The 26,011-nt window shown below is 42.9% G+C and overlaps 2 protein-coding genes across 4 annotated transcripts in view; both read left to right on the forward strand.

Annotated features, from left to right (window-relative positions):
• LOC110507689 (carboxypeptidase D) overlaps positions 1 to 17,624 on the forward strand; it is a 34,066-nt gene extending 16,442 nt beyond the window's left edge. Inside the window, exons 3-21 of the mRNA XM_021587841.3 lie at positions 228 to 370; positions 647 to 816; positions 1,162 to 1,488; positions 1,821 to 1,933; positions 6,910 to 7,101; positions 8,241 to 8,408; positions 8,556 to 8,665; positions 8,864 to 8,966; positions 9,068 to 9,210; positions 9,360 to 9,529; positions 9,709 to 10,011; positions 10,585 to 10,780; positions 11,032 to 11,167; positions 11,270 to 11,416; positions 11,500 to 11,598; positions 11,740 to 11,804; positions 11,985 to 12,116; positions 12,870 to 13,158; positions 14,705 to 17,624. Coding sequence (XP_021443516.2) covers positions 228 to 370; positions 647 to 816; positions 1,162 to 1,488; positions 1,821 to 1,933; positions 6,910 to 7,101; positions 8,241 to 8,408; positions 8,556 to 8,665; positions 8,864 to 8,966; positions 9,068 to 9,210; positions 9,360 to 9,529; positions 9,709 to 10,011; positions 10,585 to 10,780; positions 11,032 to 11,167; positions 11,270 to 11,416; positions 11,500 to 11,598; positions 11,740 to 11,804; positions 11,985 to 12,116; positions 12,870 to 13,158; positions 14,705 to 14,937 — 3,239 coding nt within the window. The 3' untranslated portion in view covers positions 14,938 to 17,624. The remainder of the gene's footprint in view (positions 1 to 227; positions 371 to 646; positions 817 to 1,161; positions 1,489 to 1,820; positions 1,934 to 6,909; positions 7,102 to 8,240; positions 8,409 to 8,555; positions 8,666 to 8,863; positions 8,967 to 9,067; positions 9,211 to 9,359; positions 9,530 to 9,708; positions 10,012 to 10,584; positions 10,781 to 11,031; positions 11,168 to 11,269; positions 11,417 to 11,499; positions 11,599 to 11,739; positions 11,805 to 11,984; positions 12,117 to 12,869; positions 13,159 to 14,704) is intronic.
• Positions 17,625 to 18,064: 440 nt separating this feature from the next.
• Positions 18,065 to 26,011, forward strand: part of LOC110507690 (Golgi SNAP receptor complex member 1) — a 55,747-nt gene continuing 47,800 nt past the window's right edge. Inside the window, exons 1-6 of one of the 3 annotated variants that reach the window (XM_021587842.3) lie at positions 18,065 to 18,316; positions 19,085 to 19,196; positions 19,507 to 19,597; positions 19,724 to 19,831; positions 20,044 to 20,135; positions 25,863 to 25,937. In XM_021587842.3, coding sequence (XP_021443517.1) covers positions 18,286 to 18,316; positions 19,085 to 19,196; positions 19,507 to 19,597; positions 19,724 to 19,831; positions 20,044 to 20,135; positions 25,863 to 25,937 — 509 coding nt within the window. In that variant the 5' untranslated portion in view covers positions 18,065 to 18,285. Of the gene's footprint in view, positions 18,530 to 19,084; positions 19,197 to 19,506; positions 19,598 to 19,723; positions 19,832 to 20,043; positions 20,136 to 25,862; positions 25,938 to 26,011 lie in introns of all 3 variants that reach the window. The other 2 variants (XM_021587843.3, XM_036965414.2) reach the window with 2 other exon arrangements.

The following is a 26,011-nucleotide window of genomic DNA, read 5'->3' on the forward strand; positions in this document are numbered from 1 at the left end:
TTAAGGACATACCTGATTCAAAGCGTTAGGCCTGTGTTCATGCTATTGCTTTCATGACCTAAACAGACTTTGTTTTGACAGTTTATTTTGTATGCTTGCCCACTTTCTTTAGTTTGTGCTTCCAAACATGATATTGATGTCTTCATGAGTAGTTTTGAAGCAGAGCCATTTCAAATGTTTGCAGGAAAAATTATTGAAATAAACTCCAATTTGTAATCCCTGTTCAGGAGGCATGCAGGACTATAACTACCTGAATGGGAACTGCCTGGAGATCACCATGGAACTGAGCTGCTGTAAATTTCCCCCGGCCTCCGAGTTAAAGAAAGAGTGGGACTACAACAGGGAGTCACTCATTGCCTACCTGGAGCAGGTAGGCTTTCACAAGACACAGTGTCACACTCCAACTTTCAAACTATCATACACATAATTTCATTGCACATATGAATATCCGTAGTATTACTCTCTGGTTCTTACTACTGTACTCTATTTATTTTAATTTAAGAGATTTTTCTGTCTTGACATCCGTTTGCAGTAGTTACTTAGTTCTGGGCAGCACTTAGTTATTTGAGCTTCATTTGTTCCCAGCTACTGAGGCAATAGAAACAGTGTTTGAGATCTCTTCTGACGTTATCCTGTTTTCTCCAAGGTTCACATTGGAGTAAGAGGCTATGTGAAGGAAGCTACCAATGGGACAGCTCTGCCTGATGTCAGGATCATGGTGGCAGGCATCAACCATAACCTGACCACGGCCCAGTTTGGTGACTACTACCGTCTGCTGCTCCCTGGGACATACAATGTCTCAGCTATAGCTACGGGGTAAGTACAGCTGGAGGAATGAGCTCTATTGTTTCTACAGTAACTTTGCAGGCACAAGTTACTGTAGTCTTTAACAAAATAAGCATACTCTACTCCTGACTTTAGTTCCTGTCTGTTTTCCTTAAAACTGATTTGGGTATGGTGTTTTCTTTCAGGAAGTAAATGTATATCTTAGAGCTTGTTACTGGTACTTAACCATGTTACCTGACACTTCCTGGTGAAATACATTTCAAATCACCTGGATGTAGATACACTGCTGTGCACAGGGGTTTTACTTTGTTTTTTGCATTACTAAATGTTTATTTTAACTGCAACAAAATAAACATTCAATGTCTGTCTTCATAGGTACATGTCCATGACAGTAGTTGGGGTTCAAGTGGTGGAGGGCAAGGCCACCGAGCTCAATTTCACCCTGGCACCCCTGGGAAATGAACCCACAGGTGGCATAACCGTACCCTTTACCCCCACCACCACCGGCCCTACCACAACCTCTGACCCTGACTCCACCAGCATCGAGACCTCCAGCACCACCTCTGAGATGGGGACCTCTGGGGCCAACGAGAGCTCCACTCCCCAAGAGGCTCGGCCCCCAGCCCAGCCTGAGCACCAGCCCATCCAGCCACAGGACTTCCGCCATCACCATTACAATGACATGGAGCTGTTCCTACGCAGGTACTGTTATGTTTGCTTTATAGCCTTTGCAGTGAAGCATTTAAAATGTTATGCTAGCAAGTATAGGCTACCTCGGGCGGCAGGTAGCCTAGTGGTTAGAGCGTTGGGCCAGTAACCAAAAGGTTGCTAGATCGAATCCCCGAGCTGACAAGGTGAAAGTCTGTTGTTCTACCCCTGAACAAGGCAGTTAACCCACTGTACCTAGACCGTCATTGTAAATAAGAATTTGTTCTTAACGGACTTGCCTGTTAAATAAAAAAAATAAAAAAGTAATATTAGGATGTTGGAGCTTGAATTAAATGTGTAAAAGCCTTGTTCTTTCAACACAACAGGTACAGCAATGGGTTCCGTTCCATCGCTCATCTCTACTCCATTGGGAAGTCAGCAGAGGACCGTGAGCTCTACGTCATGGTGATATCAGACAACCCCACTGTCCATGAGCCAGGTATGGATGTGATTTGGTGTAGCTCCAGAAGAGACTAAAGCGAGGCCTTCAATCAATGGCTGTTTGGTTTATGATGATCTAACTTCTTACAGTAACTGGATTGTGTTCATACACTGAAATTCATAGCAGTTCTGCTGTTTTCTTCCTTAAGATGATCCTGATATTATTGCTTCAGCCCAATTATCTAGTAGCTTCATAGCAAGATGGCGATGACAGACATGACAGTTCTGCTTCTAGCCCCTAAGCAACTTTGCAGTATTTTATTTTTTGTGTGTTATTTCTTACACTATTAGCCCAGAACGATTTTTGTGTTATTACATAAAGCTGGAAATAGCTTTTGGATATCAGAGCTGCGGTAACTTACCAGCACTACGACCAGGAATACATCTTTCCCGAATTGGATTATTTGTTCGCTACCCTGAGGACAATTGAACTTCTCCCATAGGCTGCTCCAAGACTCCGCCGCCGGAGAAGAGGTATTCGGAGTGGACTTCTAGTCCGACTCAGGAGGCAGGCACACCATCCACCGCTTCCAATTCTATTACTCACTAATGTTCGGTGTGTGGACAATAAAGTAGACAAGCTCAGGACAAAGATCTCCTTCCAGAGAGACATCAGGGACTGTAACATTCTCTGTTTCACGGAATCATGGCTCCCCGGATATACTGTCCCCGTCCATACAGCCAGCTGGGTTCTCAGTACATGAATAAAGAACTCTCAGGGAAGAAGGGCGGTGGTGTATGTTTCATGATTAACCACTCATGGTGTGATTGAGATAACGTACAGAAACTCAAGTCCTTCGTTCACCCGACCTAGAATACCTCACAATCAAATACAGACCGTATTACCTCCCAGAGAATTATCTTCGGTTAGTCACAGCCGTGTATATTCCCCATCAAGCCGATACCAGAATGGCCCTCAAGGAACTACACTGGACATTATGCAAACTGGAAACCACATATCCTGAGGCCACATTTATTGTGGCTTGGGATTTTAACATAAGATTCAGGAGCATTTTCCTCAAACTTTCTATCAACACATTGACTGTAGTACTCGCGCTGGGAAAACTCAACCACTGCTATTCTCTCTCCCGGGATGCCTACATGGCCCTCCCCCACCCTCCCTTCAGCAAACCAGATCACAACTTTATTTTGCTCCTCCCTTCCTATAGGCAGGAACTCAAACAGGAAGTAACTGTGCTATGGTCTATTCAACGCTGGTCTGACCAATCAGAATCCATGCTTCAAGATTGTTTTGATCATACGGACTGGGATATGTTCTGGGTAGCCTTGTATAATAACATTGATGTATACACAGATACAGTTGTTCCCACGGACTATTAAAACCTACCCAAACCATAAACTGTGGATAGATGGCAGCATTCGCGCTAAACTGAAAGCGTGAACTGCCGCATTTAACCATGGCAAGGTGACTGTGAATATAGTCGATACAAACAGTGAAGTTATTCCCTCCATAAGGCAATCAAACAGAGAAAACGTCAGAACAAATACAAAGTGGAGTCGCAATTCAACGGCTCAAACACGAGACGTATGGGTCTACAGACAATCACGGATTACAAAGGGAAAACCAGCCACATCTCGCTTTGAGAATAACACAGTGCCATCGACGCGGCCCGCACCTAAGGACTGTGGGCTCTCCTTCTCTGTGGCCGACGTGAGTAAGACATTTAAGCGTGTTAACCCTTGCAAAGCTGCCGGCCCAGACGGCATCCCTAGCCGCGTCCCCAGAGCATGCGGAGACCAGCTGGCTGGAGTGTTTACGGACGTATTCAATCTCTCCCTATCCCAGTTTGCTGTCTTCACTTGCTTCAAGATGTCCACCATGGTTCCTGTACCCAAGAAAGCAAAGGTAACTGAACAAAATTACTATCGCTCTGTAGCACTCACTTCTGTCATCATGAAGTGCTTTGAGAGGCTAGATAAGGATCATATCACCTCTACCTTACACTCTAGACCCACTATGGCTCGGGGATTAAATCTAGGGGATTCGATCTAGACCCAGTGTAATCGCCATTACACTGTCCTACAACTCCTGGACAAGAGGAATACCTATGTAAGAATGCTGTTCATTGGCTATAGCTCAGCCTTCAACACCATAGTACCCTCCAAGGTCGTCATTAAGCTTGGGGCCCTGGGTCTGAACCTGCCCTGTGCAAATGGGTCCTGGACTTCCTGACTGGCCACCCCCAGGTGGTAACGTAGAAAACAACACCTCCACTTCACTGATCCTCAACACAGGGGCCCCACAAGGGTGTGTACTCAGCCCCCTCCTGTACAGCCTGTTCACCCATGACACACGCCTCAACTCCAATCATCAAGCTTGCAGACGACACAACCGTAGTAGGCCTGATTACCAACAGTGACAAGACAGCCTACAGGGAGGAGGTGAGGTCCCTGGTGGAGTGGTGCCAGGAAATTAACCTCTCCCTCAACGTTAACAAAACAAAGGAGCTTATCGTGGACTTCAGGAAAAAGCAGTGGGCGCACGCCCTTGTACACATTGACGGGACCACAGTGGAGAAGGTGGAAAGCTTCAAGTTGATTGGCGTACACAGCACTGACGATCTGTCTGTGGTGGACCATTTCAGTGTGGTGAAGAAGGTGTAACAGATCCTCTTCAACCTCAGGAGGCTGAAGAAATTTGGCTTGGCCCCTCATACCCTCCCAATTTTACAGATGCACAATTGAGAGCATCCTGTCAGGCTGTATCACCGCCTGGTATGGCAACTGCACCGCCCACAACCACAGGGCTCTCCAGAGGGTGGTGTGGTCTGCCCAACGCATCACCGGGGGCACACTCTCTGCCCTCCAGTACACCTATAGCACCTCATGTCACAGGAAGGCCAAAATGATGATCGAGGACATCAACACCCGTGCCCCTGCCTGTTCACCCCGCTACCATCCAGAATGCGAGGTCAGTACAGGTGCATCAAAGCTGAGACTGAAAAACATCCTCTATCAAGGCTATCCGACTGTTAAATAGCCACCACTAGTCGGCTGACACCCGGTTACTCAAGCCTGCACCTTAGAGTTTGCTGCCCTATGTATGTAGACATGGAATCACTGGTCACTTTAATAATAATACTCCTTAAATCATCTCATATGTACAGTTGAAGTCGGACGTTTACATACACCTTAGCCAAATACATTTAAACTCAGTTTTTCACAATTCCTGACATTTAATCCTAGTAAAAATTCCCTGTTTTAGGTCAGTTAGGATCACCACTTTATTCTAAGAATGTGAAATGTCAGAATAAATAGTAGAGAATGATTTATTTCAGCTTTTATTTATTTCATCACATTCCCAGTGGGTCAGAAGTTTACATTCACTCAATTAGTATTTGGTAGCATTGCCTTTAAATGGTTTAACTTGGGTCAAATGTTTCGGGTAGCCTTCCACAAGCTTCCCACTATAAGTTGGGTGAATTTTGGCCCATTCCTCCTGACAGAGCTGGTGTAACGGAGTCAGGTTTGTAGGCCTCCTTTCTCGCACACGCTTTTTCAGTTCTGCCCACAAATTGGCTATAGGATTGAGGTCAGGGTTTTGTGATGGCCACTCCAATACCATGACTTTTGTTGTCCTTAAGCCATTTTTCCACAACTTTGGAAATATGCTTGGGGTCATTGTTCATTTGGAAGACCCATTTACGACCAAGCTTTAACTTCCTGACTGATTGCTTCAATATATCCACATAATTATCCTCCCTCATGATGCCATCTATTTTGTGAAGTGCACCAGTCCCTCCTGCAGCAAAGCACCCCCACAACATGATGCTGCCACCCCCGTGCTTCATGGTGGTTTGGAGCAGTGACTTCTTCCTTGCCGAGCTGCCTTTTAGGTTATGTCGATACTGTGGATATAAATACGTTTTACTGTGGATATAAACACTTTGTACCTGTTTCCTCCAGCATCTTCACAAGGTATTTTGCTGTTGTTCTGGGATTGATTTGCACCAAAGTACGTTAATATCTAGGAGACAGAACACATCTCCTCCCTGAGTGGTATGACGGCTGCGTGATCCCATGGTGTTTATACTTGCGTACTATTGTTTGTACAGATGAACGTGGTACCTTCAGGCGTTTGGAAATTGCTCCCAAGGATGAACCATACTTGTGGAGGTCTACAATTTTTATTTTGATTTTGCCATGATGTCAAGCAAAGAGGCACTGAGTTTGAAGGTAGGCCTTGAAATACATTCACAGGTACACCTCCAATTTACTCAAATGATGTCAATTAGCCTTTCAGAAGCTTCTATGGCCATGACGTCCTTTTCTGGAATTTTCCAAGCTGTTTAAAGGCACAGTCAACTTGGTGTATGTAAACTTCTGACCCACTACAATTGTGATAAGTGAAATAATCTGTCTGTAAACAATAGTTGGAAAAATGACTTGTGGCATGCACAAAGTAGATGTCCTAACCGACTTGCCAAAACAATAGTTTGTTAACAAGAAATGTGTGGATTGGTTGAAAAAGGAGTTTTAATGACTCCAACCTGAGTGTCTGTAAACTTCCAACTTCAACTATATACTGCATTCTATTCTACAGTATTTTAGTCAATGCCACTCTGACATTGCTTGTCCTAATATTTATATGTTTTCAATTTGATTATTTTACTTTTAGATGTGTGTATTGTTGTGAATTGTTAGATACTACTGCACCAACAATAACATATGCTAAATATGTGTATGTGACCAATAAAATTTGATTTTGAATGTGGTGTACTCACTCATATCAGCAGGCCCTTTTAAAGCATTGTGTTTTTTCAATATTTGGTGGCACTGCAAGGATAAGGAGGGTTTTAAAATCATTGGTATGCTTTAGTTTAATTGAGTGAATTTGTTCAGGAGACCTCCGCCCTCATTCTCTCTCAGCTGACTTTGCCCTACTTCTCTTTTAATAGCACTCTAACACTTTTTGTATTTATTTTTCCCGCTCTTTTCTCCCCTCTGCTTCAGGTGAACCAGAGTTCAAGTACATAGCTAACATGCACGGAAATGAGGTGGTGGGACGCGAGCTACTCCTCAACCTTATTGAGTACCTGTGCCATAACTATGGCAGCGACCCTGAGGTCACCCAGTTGGTCAACACGACTCGGATACACATTATGCCTTCCATGAACCCAGATGGTTATGAGATCGCCAGGGAGGGTAAGAGAGGACGTGTGTGTGTGTGTGTGGGTGGGGGGTCTATTTGTGAAAATGTTGCCTGTACGCATGCCAGATGAAGAAAAATGCAGTGTAGCTCTAAAAGAAGGTATTTAACATGATCAGCGGTAGCATGAAGTCAGTGGTTCCCAAACTCTGCCCCCCCCAAGTTTTATTTTTCTTAAGGAACTCGGCCCGGCTTTCGACTTATTCTTGAGAGTTGTAATAGTAGAATGCACCAGGTGCAATTTTGAGGTTGGGTAGTGCATCATCAGTTCCTCTTGTCATGTCAGTCATTGCATACCTTAGAGAGCCATTTATAACTTGCAAGAAATATCCTGATCAACTAGCGCATATCTGCATAAACATTTTAGGTAGGTTTTTTACCCCATAGATTTTGTTGTATTGTTTGAGTCACTAAAATATCACAGGAATACACATTAGACATGGTGAATTTCTATATAATTTTAAGAACTTTCTGCCTTTGAACAAAAAGTGTTCAGACCCAAATAGCTTGAATATGCTAACAGAAACTATCTGTATGTCAAGTGTCAGACTGAGACCTTGAAATACTTCTGAATGGAATTTCTTCTCTTTTGCTGCCTAGCTTCCTTATTTGCCCTGTAGATCTTCTCACATTTCCTCTAAAAATAGGTCTAGTTTTAGCTCAGCTACTTGTGCTGCTGTTTTCCCCAGCACTTTATAAACAGGAAGTTGATCACCGGGGAAATATTTAAGGTGGAACTACCCTATTATTAAAAGAAGCCATGGAAATATGTGTTTTGGTACCTGGGTACTGTGACATGAGAATGATCTGTTTCTGTTGTCTCTGTATAATGGATTGAGATATAGGTATCATGTGTTTTGGTACCTGGGTACTGTGACATGAGAATGATCTGTTTCTGTTGTCTCTGTATAATGGATTGAGATATAGGTATCATGTGTTTTGGTACCTGGGTACTGTGACATGAGAATGATCTGTTTCTGTTGTCTCTGTATAATGGATTGAGATATAGGTATCATGTGTTTTGGTACCTGGGTACTGTGACATGAGAATGATCTGTTTCTGTTGTCTCTGTATAATGGATTGAGATATAGGTATCATGTGTTTTGTATTGTTTTCTGTTTATTTTCTCTCGCAGGTGATGTCAGAGGGTACACGGGACGCAACAATAGTAACAACTTTGACCTGAACCGTAACTTTCCTGACCAATTTACTACCATCACTGAACCCAGGCAGCCAGAGACCATCGCTGTGATGAACTGGCTCAAGAGTAATCCCTTTGTGCTCTCAGCCAACCTACATGGAGGTAAGCCCTAAGCTCCCCCATTTTTCAATGTTTCTAAAAATTGTATGTTGGCCTGCCACCAACATATTGTCCCACTTTGGAGGACAGCTTTATCATTTTAGTAATATACTGTATTCTCATTGAATATTTCCTCTCTGCCCACCACAGGGTCATTGGTGGTCAACTACCCATATGATGATGACAAGCAGGGACGTACGGAGTACAGCAAGTGTCCTGATGACAAGGTCTTTAAACAAGTGGCCAGAGCCTACTCTCAGGTCAGTGGACTTCAACACACAATTTTGGTCCTTATATCAGTCCATTTAATGTAACTTTTTAATACATTTATTCAGTTGTAAACTATTTTAACTCTGTTAATAAAACCACTGGACAGAAGATACGTTTAATTTTTCACTTCTGCTGTTTTTATTGCATTGCATTTGGTGTGTGTGTGTGTGGTGTGTGTGTGTGTCCAGGAAAACGCTCTCATGCACAAAGGACACCCTTGTGAGGACCTTTACCAATCAGAGTTCTTTGAGGACGGCATCACCAACGGCGCCAACTGGTACAATGTTCCCGGTACATGCCCTCTCATTCCAATTCACACACTGTGAGGAACAATTTGTATGTCTGCGTACCTGTGCGTGTGTATCTGACTTCTCTTTGTGTTCTCTCACCAGGTGGGATGCAGGACTGGAACTACCTGAACACTAACTGTTTTGAGGTGACCATAGAGTTGGGCTGTGTGAAGTACCCTAAGGCCCAGCACCTGCCTTTGTACTGGGACCAGAACCACAGAGCCTTACTGCAGTACATCCACCAGGTCAGCATACTTACATGCAGTCCTTCACACACTCTCTCTCTCAATTATTATTAGTAAAAAATTGTACGTGTATTTTCTCTTTCCCACTTATTTTGTCTCAAATGCACCAACTTGTATTTGAGGTATTCTTTGTGTGTGTGCCTCTGTAGATCCACAGAGGCGTGAAGGGCATGGTGATAGACATTAAAGATGGTACAGGCATCCCTAATGCCACCATCACGGTGGAGGAGATCGATCATCAAATCACAACCCACCTAGCTGGAGACTACTGGAGACTTCTGGTCCCTGGAACGTACCACCTCACCGCCTCCGCACAGGGGTGAGAGACAGGACCGTAGTAGTAACTGAGATAAATTTGAGGGTTTGTTTAAAATGTAGACCCAAGACCGGTCCAAAAAACCCTGTTGATCTGCAGGGTAACCACACACTAACCCATAGAAACAGAACAACTAGAATGAACGACCTCTGTGGCCTAACCCTTCCTCCCCGTCTTCTCAGGTATAACTCAGTAAAGATCTATGCCACAGTGCCAGAGGAGGGGGTGGAGCTGGTAGACTTCCGGCTGACACGGATGCGTTCTGATCCCAACGGCCAGGCCCCAATGGACCCCAGGGCCACCCAGGACCCTGCAGAGGAGGTGTTCCAGAGCTTCATTAAGGACCTGTCTCTGGGCCAGGGGCTGGAGCAGCTGGTTCAGAGTACCGTCACAGAGAGCAGCTTCAGATACAGACGCTACAAAGAGCTGTCAGAGTTCCTGAGGGGTTTGACGTTCAACTTCCCCAAGATCACCTCCCTGCATAGGTAGGCCAGAGTTATGACCCCTGACCTCTAAACCCTAACCTGATAACTAACCTCTAAACCTCAACTTTCCCAAGAGGAACCCCCTGCACAAGTAGACCTGAGTTATGAACACTGACCTCCTAGCTAAACGCATCAAATGTCACCTCCCTGCATAGGTAAACTCTGACCTCTAACCCCTAGTGTAACTGCACTTAATCAAAATAATTTATCTTGTCATGTAAAAAAATAATGTATGTGTATTGTCACATGCACTAGATAGGTGCTATGAAATGTATTGTTTTACAGAGTCTGCCATAGTAGTACGGCGCCCATGGAGCAAATTAGGGTTAAGTGCCTTGCTCAAGGGTACATCGACTGTTTTTTTCACCTTGTTGGCTTGGGTATTCCAACCAGCGACCTTTCGGTTACTGGCCCAACGCTCTAACCACTAGGCTACCACCTCCCCTGTACTTCTAATGGCTAACCCCAAAACCTCTCCAAATGGTTTGAATTACGGTCTCTTTGCAGAAGAGTCTGCTAGGTGACCATATTATCTACAGTGGAACTGATAATAACATGCATTTTTCTGTGTAGTTTGGGCCAGAGTGTGGAGTACAGGACCATCTGGGCCTTGGAGATCTCCAACAAACCAGACGAGCCTGAAACGGCCGAGCCCAAGATCCGCTTGGTGGGAGGTATCCATGGCAACGCCCCCGTGGGCACAGAGCTGCTGCTGGAGTTCGCTGCCTTCCTCTGCATCAACTACGGCAAGAACCCCACCATCACCAGGGTGAGATGTTTTAACTGAGATGGTTTTACTACACCATTCATAACTACGTTACCTAGTGAAATTATTCACACCCTTGCACAGTTGTGTTGCCTTGAAATGGCAAAATATTCATCATGTGGATTTCTTGATCTACCACACTTTCTAAAAAGTTTAGAGATGTTGTAAAATACAAAAGCTCTCATTAAATATCACTGATGTCCTGTTCTACCCATCATTCCTCTTTATCCTTTTCCCTCTTCTCCTCTCCACAGCTGATAAACGAGACGCGGATCGTCATCCTTCCCTCCATCAACCCAGATGGACGAGAGCTGGCCAGAGAGAAACAGTGCACCTCTACTGTGGGCATGACCAACACACACGGGAAAGATCTGGACACTGACTTCTTCGGTCAGTACCTGCTGTTTGTGTATAGACAGATGTTTTGTGTGTGTATACTTGCATGCCCTTACATGTCTGATGGTGTCCTGTCTGTGTGTGCTGCTGTTGTAGGTAATGCCTCCCAGCGCGTGGTGGAGGCTCAGCCAGAGACCAGGGCAGTGATGGACCTGATCTTAGAGAGGGGCTTCACACTCTCTGTAGCCCTGGATGGAGGCTCCCTGTTGGCCACTTACCCCTACGACAAGCCTGTACAGCCAGGTAGGAGCATAGGGCTCCAAATAGAATACTTTAGTGGGAAAACTATCAAATAAATAGTTAACTAATAGTGTACTTTTTTTCAGTTGAAAATGAGGAAACTCTGAAGTACCTAGCCAATGTTTATGCCAGAAACCATCCCAAGATGCACCTGGGGGATACAGGATGTTCAAGCAATGACCAAAGTATGTACCAACAGCACCACTAATAGACCACTGTGACCTATAGACTGTATAGTGAATTAAAAGGAAGTGGTGAATTGGAAAAGAAGATAGATATATAGAAGCTATCTATTGACACCTCCTCTTCTCATCCTCTCTACTCAGTGGGTAACATCCCAGATGGAGTACTCAGGGCAGCAGAGAGACAAAGTCACATGGGCAGCATGAAGGTAGGTTCCGTCAACCCCTGCTTCTTAATGCTATCTAATGCTATACCTGTCTCAGGAGGAGGGTTGTTCTGACACCCTGGGCCCAAAGAGGCATCTGCTGGTTGAGTCCTGGAACGACAGGACTATATTTATTGGTCACCAAAATGCCTCTTCTGATCTGTGTGTATGTCTGTGTTCCAGGACTTCAGTGTGGACTTTGGCCACTGTCCAGAGATCACGGTGTATACAGGCTGCTGTCTGTTCCCCCCGGCCGTGCAGCTGGCCACGCTGTGGGCTGAGAACAGGAAGGCACTGCTTAGCATGCTGGTGGAGGTCAGTAATACCCTTGACCTCTGACCTGGGGCCATGTGATACAAATGCATGAAATAAGTTCACAAATGCGTTGATAAGAGTTATTGAGTGTGTTTGATAATAATTAATGAATGCATTTCGGCACTCCGATTTGGTTACTTATCAAACGCATTTGTCAAACACAGTTAGGGCGGTAGGTAGCCTAGTGGTTAGAGCATTGGGCCAGTAACTGAAAGGTTGCTGGATCAAATCCCCATGCTGACAAGGTAAAAATATGTCTGTCTTCCTGCGATAGACTAGCGTCACAGATATTGAGACAGATATTTCATCCATTATGACTAATTTGTTCCCATTTGAAACAACGGGCTGTGGTCCATCTTGGTTTACTTATAAAATCTTTTCTAGAGTGTGTACTTCTGTTCTGTTATAATCTCCACCCGGCACAGCCAGAAGAAGACTGGCCACCCCTCATAGCCTGGTTCCTCTCTAGGTTTCTTCCTAGGTTTTGGCCTTTCCTAGCCACTGTGCTTCTACCCCATTTCTTGCTGTTTGGGGTTTTAGGCTGGGTTTCTGTACAGCACTTTGAGATATCAGCTGATGTAAGAAGGGCTATATAAATACATTTGATTTGTACTTGTACTGCACATCAAGCTGCCTTACGCTACAGTAACAGGATATTGGCTCCTGCCCTGTCGGCCGTTCTGGCTCGGACATGGCTACTTACTTTCTGTTCTGTGTACTTTACATTCAATCTGTATTTCGTCTGTCTCCCAGGTCCATAAAGGTGTGCGTGGCGTGGTAAAGGATAAGAGTGGGAAGCCCATCGTGGGGGCCATGATCGTGTTGAACGGGGGTGTGAGGGTGTTCACTGCAGAGGGAGGCTACTTCCATGCTCTTCTGGCACCAGGAAACCACAACATAGAGGCTGTGGCTGATGGCTACCAGCAACAACGGCAGGAGGTGGTTGTGTCGTCATATGAAGCCGCCAGCTCCATCATCATTGAGTTTGACATGGACAACCGCATTTTTGGCCTGCCCCGGGAGTTTGTTGTGGCTACTGCAGGTAAGCATGAGGAGAAATGGGTTTCGTGGAGATGTTACCTTTTATGTAATGTTGCCAGATGATTGCAGACAATTACATTTTTAAAAAACATTTTTGTCATTTAGCAGACGCTGTTATTATAGGAGCAATTAGGGTAAAGTACTTTTCTCAAGGGCACATCCAGATTTTTCACCTAGTCGGCCCGGGGACTATTGTAGGGAGTATAACAAGGTGAATAAGTTAAATGCTGTAGGTTTTTAGGACAGGTTTGTTTTGTGCCATGGTCTTAGAGTCCTTTGGGTGCCTTTTGGCAAACTCCAAGTGGGCTGTTATACTCACTGTCATGAGTATTCAAACTTGACCTCCGATGCATCCTGTTTCCATTGATCATCCTTGAGATGTTTCTACAACTTGATTGGAGTCGACCTGGTAGTAAATTAAATTGATTGGACATGATTTGGAAAGGCACATACCTGTGTGTATATATAAGTTCCCACAGTTGACAGTGCATGTCAGAGCATAAACTAAGCCTTGAGGCCAAAGGAATTGGCCGTAGAGCTCCGAGACAGGATTGTGTCCAGGTACAGATCTCAGGAAGGGTACCCCAACATTTCTGCAGCATTAAATGCCCCCAAGAACACAGTGGCCTCCATCATTCTTAAATGGAAGACGTTTTGAACCAACAAGACTCTTCCTAGAGCTGGTCGCCCGGCCAAACTGAGCAATCGGGGAGAAGGGCCTTGGTCAGGGAGGTGACCAAGAACCCGATGGTCACTCTGACAGAGTTCCTCTGTGGAGATGGGAGAATCTTCCAAAAGGACAACCATCTCTGGAGCACTCCACCAATTAGGCCTTTATGGTAGAATGGCCAGACAGAAGCCACTCCTCAGTAAAAGGCACATGACCGCATGTTTGGAGTTTACCAAAGGCACCTAAAGACTCTCAGACCACGAGCAACAAGATTCTCTGTTCTGATGATGCCAAGATTGAACTCTTTGGCCTGAATGCCAAGCGTCATGTCTGGAGGAAACCAGGCACCATCCCTACGGTGAAGCATGGTGGTGGCAGCATCATGCGGTGGCGAAGGTTCACCTTCCAATAGGACAACAACCCTAAGCACACAGCCAAGGCAACGCACCAGAGTGGCTACAGGACACGTCTTTGAATGTCCTTGAGTGGCCCGGACTTGTACCTGATCAACATCTCTGGAGAGACCTGAAAATAGTTGTACAGCGACGCTCCCCATCCAACCTAACAGAGCTTGAGAGGTGTGCCAAGCTTGTAGCATCATACCCAAGAAGATTGAGGCTGTAATCTCTGCCAAAGATGATTCAACAAAGTACTGAGTAAAGGGTCTGAATAGTTATGTAAATGTAATATTTTTTTTTCCCCCCCATATACATATTTTTGTTTTGTTATTTTGGGGTATTGTGTGTAGATTGATTGAGGGGGATTAAAAAATAATAATAATAATTTTAGAATAAGGCTGTAACGTAACAATGTGGGAAAAGTCACGGGGTCTGAATAGTTTCCAAATAACCTCATGCTCGTCTCTCCTTCCCTACAGCGGCCTCCATGACGGCCCTGGTGGTGACAGCCTGTATCATCTGGTGCGTGTGTTCTGCTAAGTCCAACCAGCAGAAGGATGGTTTCCACCGGCTGCGGCAGCACCGTGACGATTACGAGGATGAGATACGCCTCACGTCCATGGGCTCCAAGAAATCCCTGCTCTCCAATGAGTTCCAGGATGAGAGTGAGAGTGATGAAGATGCACTCTACACCAACGCCGACAAACTCTGAGATCCCACATACATACACGGCCAACCTGGTTCGTATTCGTTAGGCAGCAAACAGACGGAAGCAGGGAAGGGACAACAAGAAACGCTTGTTTTTGCTATCTGTTGTTCAAAAACATTTTGCTACGGTGTGCCCTAATGAATACGATCCTGTTAGTACTGGGCAATTCCACATTAACAGAGTGATGCTGAGACTCAGATTTTTCACTTTAAAACAAAAACCAATGATTGCGAAGTTGGACACCATAAAACTCTTATGCACTACTTTTAACAATTTCCATAGAACATTTTACAAAAACACATTTACTTGAAGAACAATGCTGATGCAAAGTTTAGTAACAGAATGATGGTTTGTGCAGTTGGTGCCGTCATTATGTTACCAAAATTTGCATCTGCACTGTTCTTCATGTCAATGTGTTTTTGTATAATGTTCAGTGGAAATTGTAATAGTTAGAGTGGATAGAGTTGAAAGGTTTTTGTTTGACATACATTTTAAACATGAGAAATCTTTAGTCTCAGCATCACTCTGTTACTGTTGAATTGCTCTACTGCCCATTCCTGTGACTGTTGAGTTGGCTGGTATTGTGCTCTGTGGCTCTGCTTTACTGGAGGGAAAGGGAGGAAGAGGTGGAGCAGGGAGGGCTTGTTGTTGTCCTATAAGATTCCACAGGTCCTATTTGCCTGTCCTCCAGCCCACCAGAGAGAGGTGTTTCAGAGTCTACAACTGTCCTCTATGGCTGGTGTCCAAGATGACTCGTCCAAATCAGCACCTGCTTGGCTCTGTTCATGGATGCACACTAAAGGCCTAGTGGAGCTGGGAAACCTTTTTTTTTTTTTTTTCATGCACGCAACACACACATGCAGCTAACCACTCATCAACCTGTCCATATGTATTTGATACTTATACTTTGAACTAGTACCAAGGAATAAACTAACTACAGTAATTTGAAATGATTCAAGAAATGGAAGTTTCTCATGGTTTTTGTCAATGTTGTCCCAGTCTAGCTAGCCAATCTTTCAGAGGGAGCATCAAACACAGTGCCTTGGATGCTGTAGAGTTAGACACCCCACTCTCTTGTAGGGCTATAGTACAGAAGCGTGGTGGTGTGGGTACTAGAAGCATAGTAAATATATTATAATCTCTCCAGATTATGGCCTAGTACAGATTATAATCTGTGATCCATCAGATACTCGGGTGGTATGGAAGACCTAATAGTCATCCAGGATTCTTGAGTATTTTAAATGATGCACTCTCAGAGCAGAAGCCTTGCAATGGGCCTGGGTTCACAGGCTGCATGTGTTTTCACTTCTATTGCCCTCTGCTTATTCATGTGCCCTCTTGGACATACAGCACAAGGCCCTCTATGCATTGTACTACAAGCACTGTATGTTAAATACAAATACATGATTCCCCATTTAATTGTTCAGGGAAAGCACTTTGAAATAGATGCAAATACTGTAGATTACAAATGGATGGTTTTCTTTAAAAAAAAAAAGTTTTTTAAAGAATATATATGCTTTTTTTCTTTCTACTCACAGACCAGCTTGTTTAAAATGTTTCATATCTTAAAATGACCTTTTAAGATGGCAAATGACTTACCCATGCTATAATAATCAGCAGCAACATAGATGTATATTTAGTTGTAATTTACTTTTATTTCTCTTTTTGCTGTTAATTTTTTTTCATGCATTCATTCATGATTTATTTGTACATCTGATAGAATTGTATTATATCAAATCCTTATGGTAGATGGCAGCCCTACATTACTGAAAAGGTGCAACATGTCTGCTCTAGAACCATCCAGCAGAGGAGGGCATCTTCCTCTACAACAGTGGTCACCAACCCTGGTCATGAGGAGTATGAGGTGTGCAGACTTGTTCCAGGCCAACACTGACCCTCCCAATTCTACTCTCATCAATGTCTTATTGAGTAACTGGTTAGTTGAATCAGGTGTGTTAGTGCTGGGCTGGAACAAAACCCTGTACACCATGTAGTTATTCAGGACCAGGGAGGAGGACCACCAGTCTACAGGAGTGACTGACTCCTAGCTTACATCTCTGTTGCACATAATCACTATTGTAGCGAAGCCAGCTAATCTTAGGGGAGGGTGAGAAATTAAGTTATTTTTGTTTTACTTTCTGTGTGTGTGTGAGAGAGAAAGCTGGAGAGCGTGTGTTTTCTGAATGGATGTTGGTGTTTTGATATAAATGGTTATTTTTGTTTCTTTTTATATGAAACTGAATTGATTGTAGATAATGAACTGTTGCCAAGTGTATTTGAGTGAGAAAAATAAGTGCAATTCAAGTTAATCCTGACAATACAACACACATTTCATAACAAACCAACCTGTTACACCTGTTTGTGGTGATTATTTTTATTTTAACCTTTTATTTTACTAGGCAAGTCAGTTAAGAACAAATTCTTATTTACAATGGCGGCCAACCCCGGCCAAACAAATCAAATCAAATCAAAACAATAACCTGGACGACGCTGGGCCAATTGTGCGCTACCCTATGGGACTCTCAGTCATGGCCGGTTGTGATACAGCCTGGAATCGAACCAGGGTCTGTAGGGAAGCCCTGAGTTGCATTGCCTGAAACCGCTGCGCCACTCGGGAGCCCCATATGACAGACCATGTTGACATGAACATTCTTCAAGACACATTGATGAAATAAATACTTTTCTTTCAATATGGTTTTATGTCCTAATTCGTTGTATTGGTTTGACTCTACACTAATCTCTTCTCAGAGATGTCATTCAGCAGCAACATAGCAGCAAAAATGTTAATGCAGATTCTCCATTTTAGCATCTTCTATTGACCCACTATTGCCACTAGTGGACAGCCAATGAATTAATGTTTTGAATGAAGACAATTTGCATGGTGGCTGCTGTGAAAGGTTAAAAATGTGTTACTGCAGATTTTGTTTAAGTCAGTTTAATAGGCTGGATTTTGAGATGTCAATGCAGTTGTTTGTGTTGCAGACTACTAGCATTTACCATTTTATTTCTATGGGGAGGGGAAGAATGTAGAGCAAGAATAGGACCAGTTTCACAACATTCCTCATTGCTTCTGTCGACACAGCTTATGAAAAGAAGTCTATAACGGCAACATTCTCTTCTGCTGACAGGTGTGGTCTGTAGCTGTCTTTCTCATAAAATCATTCCTCTTTCAATTACTGTTTGAGGCTATACATACACTGCTTTTTTTGTTCCCAAGGTTCTGACCAGTTTGTCAATGGAAGCTGCACATGACTAGTTAACAGCGCGGGGAGGCGCTGTTGTAGTGTACAGTTGTAGGAGTTTTCAAGTACAGTCCGTGGGCCGTGCGTCAGCTGATGACGTTGGACAAAAATGGCAGGAGGAAGCAGCAACTACTGGGAAGGTGAGGTGGCAAACTGGCACAACTAGGGTGCGATCAGACAGTCATTGGATACATTTACAACGATGTTTGGTAAATTATAACGGTGTTTACAGGCCAAAAGTGTTGTCAAATTTGGAGCAAATCGTCATGCTGTTGGGTTGGGTGGCCTGTCTAAGAGCCCAGTTAGCTAGCTAGCAAAACAAGCTTTTGCTAGCAAGTGAAACGTTCACCGATGTAATGTTAACTTCGTCAGCTAGCTAGCTAATGTTTGTTAGCATAGCCAGCTAGTTTCACATAGCTATGCATACTTTAGGTTGTAGCTAGCTATTTTAGATTAGTTGTATACAATAGTTAGTATACTAGCTAGGTTGCTGTCGAGTTGATTAACTAGCTATGTGATTTCAGTTTCACCTCGCTAGCTAACAGTAGTTATTTAGCTAAATGATAAGCCAACCTAAGCAAAGTTGTTTTTGTGCTAGCTAACTAAAGTAGTTGGTTAGCCAGCAAAGTTGTATTGTCAACAGCAACAGGGTGATTAGAGTGCTGCCTGGTTGTTTTTTTGTCTCCACTTAGCGAACCGTAGCTACCTACCACTATTATATAGATAAACATCTGAATGTATGTTAAAGTTCGTTAACTTTCGATACGAAAAAGACAGCAAGACATCTGATTTAATGACTGATTTCAGCTATTTGGATTACAATCTTTCTGTAGACGTACGTTGCTGTTGACGCCAACCATGTTTCTCAATTCCAAACGGTGTGTGTTTATGTATGTTGCACATCCCAGATTTGCGAAAGCAGGCCAGGCAGCTGGAGAATGAGCTGGATCTGAAGCTGGTGTCCTTCAGTAAACTGTGTACTAGCTACAGCAGCTCCAGAGATGGCCGTCGAGGAGACAGGTAAGACTAAGACCCGTTCCTTTTTTATCCCTAACACCTTCCCCCATGGCCTAGGTCCTACATTACACATGAGGCCTGCCACTACAACTACAACTTTGGGGACAGTTTCCCAGAACCGAGATTAAGCCTTCTGGACTAAAAAGTACTTTCAATGGAGATTCTCCTTTAAACATGCTTTTTCTTGGTGTTTATGGATCTAAAATAACTGATAGGTGTTACAAATATGGTGATACAGTACCTCCACCAAGCTCACATGTTGCTAGTCCTAATGGTCTTTCTCTCCCTCCTTTTCTTCCTTTCTGCCCTATAGCAACTCGGATACTACTCCCCTCCTCAACAACTCGACACAGGATAGAATGTTTGAGACCATGTCTGTGGAGATTGAACAGCTGCTGGCCAAAGTAAGACTTCCCAGCAAGTAATTATCATTGTATGCAGGTTATATGAAATTTCAGAATGGATTTTGGTCCTCAAGTAGTATTCAGCATTGTTGTGTGTATGTGTACTGACGGTGCTGTGTCTCTTAGCTCACGGGTGTGAACGACAAGATGGCGGAGTACACCAGCACCCCAGGGGTGACGTCCCTCAACGCAGCCCTGATGCACACGCTCCAGAGACACAGAGACATTCTGCAGGTCCGTCTGTCTTCTCTTACTTTCAATTTTTTTTTCTTTATCCCTCCCTCTCTCTCCCGCTCTTTCTTTGTTTCACTCACCATCTCTCGCCTATTCCTCTCTCAGAACTTAGTCCTCCTACCTTGAGCTCTGCATGCATCATTTTCACTTCCATGGTTAATGGTTTTTCATTCCCTTAATTAACTACTGTTTTTTTTGTTGATGTACCCTAGGACTACACTCACGAATCCCACAAAACCAAAGCCAACTTCCTTGCCATCCGGGAGAGAGAAGATTTGCTGGGGTCTGTCCGGAAAGACATTGAGTGAGTATCTCTCCCTCCAGCCAGCCATCCCTCCTTAGATCCTGTCTTACCATAAAACTTTGTACCCACTTGAAACAAGTACTGACTTGAAACAACAGATTGGGTTCGACTATTTCAACTGAAAAGGGCGATTTGATAAAACATATGATTATATTGAATATTATGGTTCTCTATGTAAGAACACACCCTCATGTGCGTCTCAAATCCCTGATCATGTAACAGTGAAAATAAAATACCAGTCCTGTACGCTGTTTAGATGTTGAAGTTAAATAAAAAATGTTGTAGTGACAGTTCATCCACTTCGGGCAGGGTGGCGAAGGCATATACAATGAAAGGGTACAACGCTGCATTGAAACTTTCTTTATGGGCACTTTCACACTCACCACATACGCTGCTGCTACTGTCAATCTATCCTGTTGCCTAGTCACTTTACCCCAACCCATGTACGTAGCTACCTCACTTACCTCATACCCATGCATACAAATTATCATATTACTGTAGTTTTCACATTTTTGATGGTATTTGATGTTTCTGATTAAAAATAGTTCTAAATAGGCTTAGCGGTAGTGCATGGCAACAAATGTATTCTTAGTAGTTTTAATGAACTTTCTCCATTCTGATTGCTTTATACTGTTAAAATAAACTTCAACCAAAAATAATAGGAATACAAAACTGACAGTGAAGTAGTCGGCACGTAGCTAAGTGGTTAGAGCGTTGGACCAGTAACCGAAAGGTTGCTAGATCGAGTCACCGAGCTGACAAGGTAAAACTCTGTCATTCACAGAAGGCAGTTAACCCACTGTTAAAATGTAGGCCGTCATTGTAAATACAAATTTGTTCTTAACTGACTTGCCTAGTTAAATAAAGGTTAAATATTTGTGTAAAACATTTTTTTTTTTAAATAAAAAATTAATAGTCCTATTTGTAGAACATTGCATAGGAATGAAAATCCTCTATTGTAACCTCTGGTACTCGACCAATGGTTCCCATTTCCATAGTTATTTGTTGAATTCCAGCACTCACTTCCTACATTTTCCTACATTTCGTCATTTCCTGTGCGAATTTGTTGTCGCTGTCACTTTTTTTTGTCTTAGTATATGCCTGTATTTCATCAGGTTTCCTTTATGAGAATAATTATTCTCCCCTTTGACTGTTTTTGGATTCAATTGCAGTTATTTAATAGAAGGTAAAGTAAAAATCTAAACCGGTCCTTGAATGAATACAGTTTTTTATTTTTATGGTTTACCACCCAGCCTACACCCATGGGCCTCCAATGAGAGAGAAGGTGCTCAGTGCTCCACTGATTGGTTTGGTAGTGAATGAGGAGATTTAAATGAGGGCTAGGCAACCAGACCATGACTATTGTCTGTGTTCTAATGGCTTATTGATCTATATAAGATGCATCAGGCCGCACCACAAGATCACTGCAGGATTCCTATTGAGCACACACACACCCTCCTTTATATAAGCATATAGCCTTATGCATCAGTGCTCTCTGTTGTTCCATCCAGTCATGTGTGTTCTGCTTGTGCTCCACAATAAACCAAACCTCATGGTGCCTGGGAATGAACGTTTCACTGTTCTGTTGGCTGTGGACTGAATTTATAATTGTTCTGCTTGATAAAAGAACATTACTGCCCACCCACACAATGTGATGGGAATGTGAGCTTTGTTTTAGTGGTATTCCTATCCTGTCTTAGTCATCACTAAAGTCCCCAAAGGAGCATTTTTATTATTGTATGCATTCTGATCCATGTAGCCTACATGAGTATGATGTACTGTAAGCATTAACATACACATTGGGAAATGAGATACTACAAGAGTGCCTCCAGAAAGTATTTAGACCCCTTGACTTATTCCACATTTAAGGTTACAGCCTTATTCTAAAAATAAATAAAAAAAATACCTGCAATCTACACACAACCTCTGCGAACAATTCCTTTGACTTCATGGCTTGGTTTTTTCTCTGACATGCACTGTCAACTCTGGGACCTTTTATATAGACAGCTGTGTGTGCCTTTCTAAATCATGTCCAATCCACTGAATTTACCACAGGTGTACTCCAATCAAGTTGTAGAAACAGCTCAAGGATGATCAATGGAAACAGGATGCACCTGAGCTAAATTTAGAGTCTCATAGCAAAGGTTCTGAATACTTATGTAAATAAGATATTTCTGTTTTTTTTTATTTTCAATACATTTGCAAACCTTTTCTAAACCTGTTTTTGCTCTGTCATGGGGTATTGTGTGTTGATTGCGGAGGACTTTTAATTTAATACATTTTAGTATAACACAACCTTAGTATAAGGCTGTAACGTAACAAAATGCAGAAAGTCAAGGGTTCTGAATGCTTTCCGAAGGTGCTGTACATGCTGCTCCTCAAGGATTTAGACTGGTGTTGTAGTGCTTTCAAAGCCCACGTGCTTGAATCTTGTGGCGTACTAAGGCTGAACTAACACACTAATAGCCAAGCTACTGAAGCTAACGACAGTGCTCATTATCAATAAATCAGCACTAAACTAACAAGAACCCCTATTGTCTTGTACTATCAAGCATTGAGTTGAGAGACACAGGCAGTCATGCAGATGCCGAGACTCAGTTTCCATTTCCATGAAACTCAGAGAAATGGCGAATCTGAGGGAGAAAGTGATGGAATGTAGAGGGAGAGGTGGTAGTCTGTCAGGGCACCACTGGGAGGCTTCGCCACTATTCTGTAACAGTTGTCCATTTTGTCAAGTTCCACAAGTTCTAAAGCCATTTCAGTTTTTCTGATACAGCAATACATGATACTATACAGTCGTTATAAAATTAACCTATAGTCATTTTGTCTTCTTCTTTGCTACTTGGCTAACTTGACTAAAAATAATTTGCCATCTGTTCTAGTACAATAACTGTTGTATCCTCTTGTTCTTCCTACCCATTTACTGTACAGTATGTCAAGCTTCATACAGACCTTGGACTGTATTAGTAAGTCATCTTGGCAACCCGCTCTGGCACATTTTCAGCCTTGTGTCATTCAATGGTGTCCTTTGAGACTTCCCATATATCAATTCATGTTATGTCGATCAATATTATGGCAGCTTGCAACTGTTTGTTTGGTGGCCATCCTAGTTACTTAGCTTATGTCAAACTCCACTGTAATGTTGTTGGGCTTCTTTGAATCAATATAGTATGTTGCGCTGTTTTATAAGTTCACCATGCAATCATGCGTACTCTTACCAATACTGTTTGCATTATTTCTTAAGTGATGTATTACTTCCTGTAACCAGACGATGCCCCCTATAAGTATATTTAAAAGATCCCTGCCAACATGACATAACACATTATCCACCATGGATGTTCGTTAGTAGGCTTGGGCGATATACCGTATACCGATGGTAGGATTATAACAAAGTTAATTATAACTATAAGAAATTTAAGATGTCAAATTATATCTAGCTCAGGGCTCCAGCTATGCATTCGGTTTTCTAACTTGCTATGTAAGTGGCTAGATGTCAAAGTCAAGCTTCTTGTTTACAGCAGAGACATTTGATCATAGAGATCTTATTCAATTACTATTAGTATTCTGATTCTATGCATTCATCCCCTCCTGGATCTAGTATTCAAACAATGGCTGCCTCTCCTTTCCCCAGGTCAGTGGAGAGGAAGGAGAGCATCAATAAAGTGCTTATGGGCTTACAGCCTGTAGCTAGTCCAGCAGCCACTTCCTATAGCACCCGCTGCAGTGGGAATTGAGAGTAGCGCTAAGGAGCTGTCGACGGGTTTCTCTGTGAGTGGCCTAATCAACAGTGTGCCGTTGTGTAGGCTACATGGTGAACAGTATAGACTTAAGCAATAAGGCCCGAGGATGTGTGGTATATTTGTGTGGCCTTATTGCTTAAGTCTATACTGTTCACCATGTAGCCTACACGGCTAATGGCTGTTTTTAGGCATGACGCAATGCGACAACGACACATTAGCCGTGGTATATTAGCCATATACCACAAACCCCCAAGGTGCGGAAATAAATATTTATTTATTTATTTCAGCTCAAACTTAATTAACCATTATTGAAATGGTTCTAGAAACCCTGAAGCATGTGGGGCTGAGTGGTGTCTTTCTTGTGTAGCACACATTCCCCTGTTGCCCACCAGGTGGCAGTAGATCTTCTGCATACCTGACTGGGTGTGTGTGGCTGCTTAAGTAAGCAGTCAAGATCAGGGCTATTTCTGTTTACAACCATACCACACACACACACATGGCTCCAACCATCTTTTAAAGGATTCTTCTGAATTTGGTATCTACTTCCCCAGAGTTGGATGAACTGGTGGATATCATTTTTATGTCTCTGTGTCCAGTTTGAAGGAAGTTGGAGGTAGTTTTGCGAGCCAATGCTAACTAGCGTTAGCACAATGACCAGCAAGCCTTCTAACACTGTTACTGTAGGAATGACCAGCCAATCCCTCTGAGATGTGGACCACTCCATTACTACCTCGTCATCCATTTTCATTGTACTTCTCCCACAACTATATGGCCCTAGCAGGGTCAACAGATCACCCTGGCCAACACACACACTAAGCTATGGAGCAGCACTCCGGGCCAGCACCAGTGATGGTGGAAAAAAATCGCTAGTTGCATATTGCAATATTATTTTGGATGATATTATAACAATACTTTGACTCCAAGTATCGATTTGTTTCCAAGTATAGCTGGTTAGCGTCAGCTAGCGCTAGTCTGCTGTACCTGCGCAAAAACGCCAGTATTTTTCATCTTATAGCTTGTTCTCCATCCTTCTTTTAAAATAGTAAGCCAGCATGTCTTCAGCACTTTTATTTCTATCACTGATTTAAAACTCATTTTCTCACGCTCTCTTGTCTCCATCGTAATAAAATCGCACTATCAAATACATATTAATACATATTGTATCTGCACTTCGGTGTTGGGATAATATCATGAGGCCCCTGGCCAGCACAGTGGCGACCTGTCACCATCCCCTCTGCGACACAAAATGTGTACATTTCACAAATCAAATATCTTATTGGTCACATGTGCCTAATACAACAGGTGAAGACCTTACAGTGAAATGCTTACTTACAAGCCCGTAACCAACAATGCTTTAAGAAGTTTCAAGATTATTATGATGATTTTTTTTGACAAATAAGTGTTTAGTAAAAAATAGAAAATAAAAGTAACAAATAATTATAACAGCAGTAACATAACAAGTGAGGCTATATACATGGGGTACCGGAACAATGTGCGGGGCCACCGGTTAGTTGAGGTAATATGTACTTGTAGGTAGAGTTAAACTGACTAAGACACTCTTTTCCAGAGCGACTTCTTAGTCAGTGAGTTAATTTTACATGGTGATGTTGACAGCAGGAGAAACCATCCTCAGTGTTTTCCATTCAGGCCAGGCTGCTTTAAAAGAGCTGTACATCTACTGCAGTCCTATAGCTGGCTCTTTAAACCACCTCATCATGGCTGGCCTCCTATTATACATGGAGGAGTTAATTTACCAACTGTGCCCGTCTGCTTGGACTAGCTACATAGACAAACCTTGTTTCAAATGGTCACATTGATGAATCCATAGATGTTGTGTTTGATACAATCGTGGCTGAATTTGGTAATACCTTAGATTAATCAGGATCAATTTTTAATTTAAATATTTAATATGGTCATAGCAGTGATGTCATCTTGAGTAGTTTGTGTGTCATATTAATTAAACCCATTCTCTCTTTCTGTCCAACAGGACATACAAGAGTGGTTCAGGAGTAAACAACAGAAGAACAGAACTGTTTCTGAAGGAGCATGAACACCTGAGAAAGTAAGAACGAACACACACTGCTCCTGACTTTTTGTGACTCTAAATGACCAGATTACTTCGCAATTTCATCTTGC

This window comes from Oncorhynchus mykiss, chromosome 27 (assembly GCF_057628025.1).
Source record: "Oncorhynchus mykiss isolate SJ-2025 chromosome 27, ASM5762802v1, whole genome shotgun sequence".
In the NCBI taxonomy this organism is placed as follows: domain Eukaryota; kingdom Metazoa; phylum Chordata; class Actinopteri; order Salmoniformes; family Salmonidae; genus Oncorhynchus; species Oncorhynchus mykiss.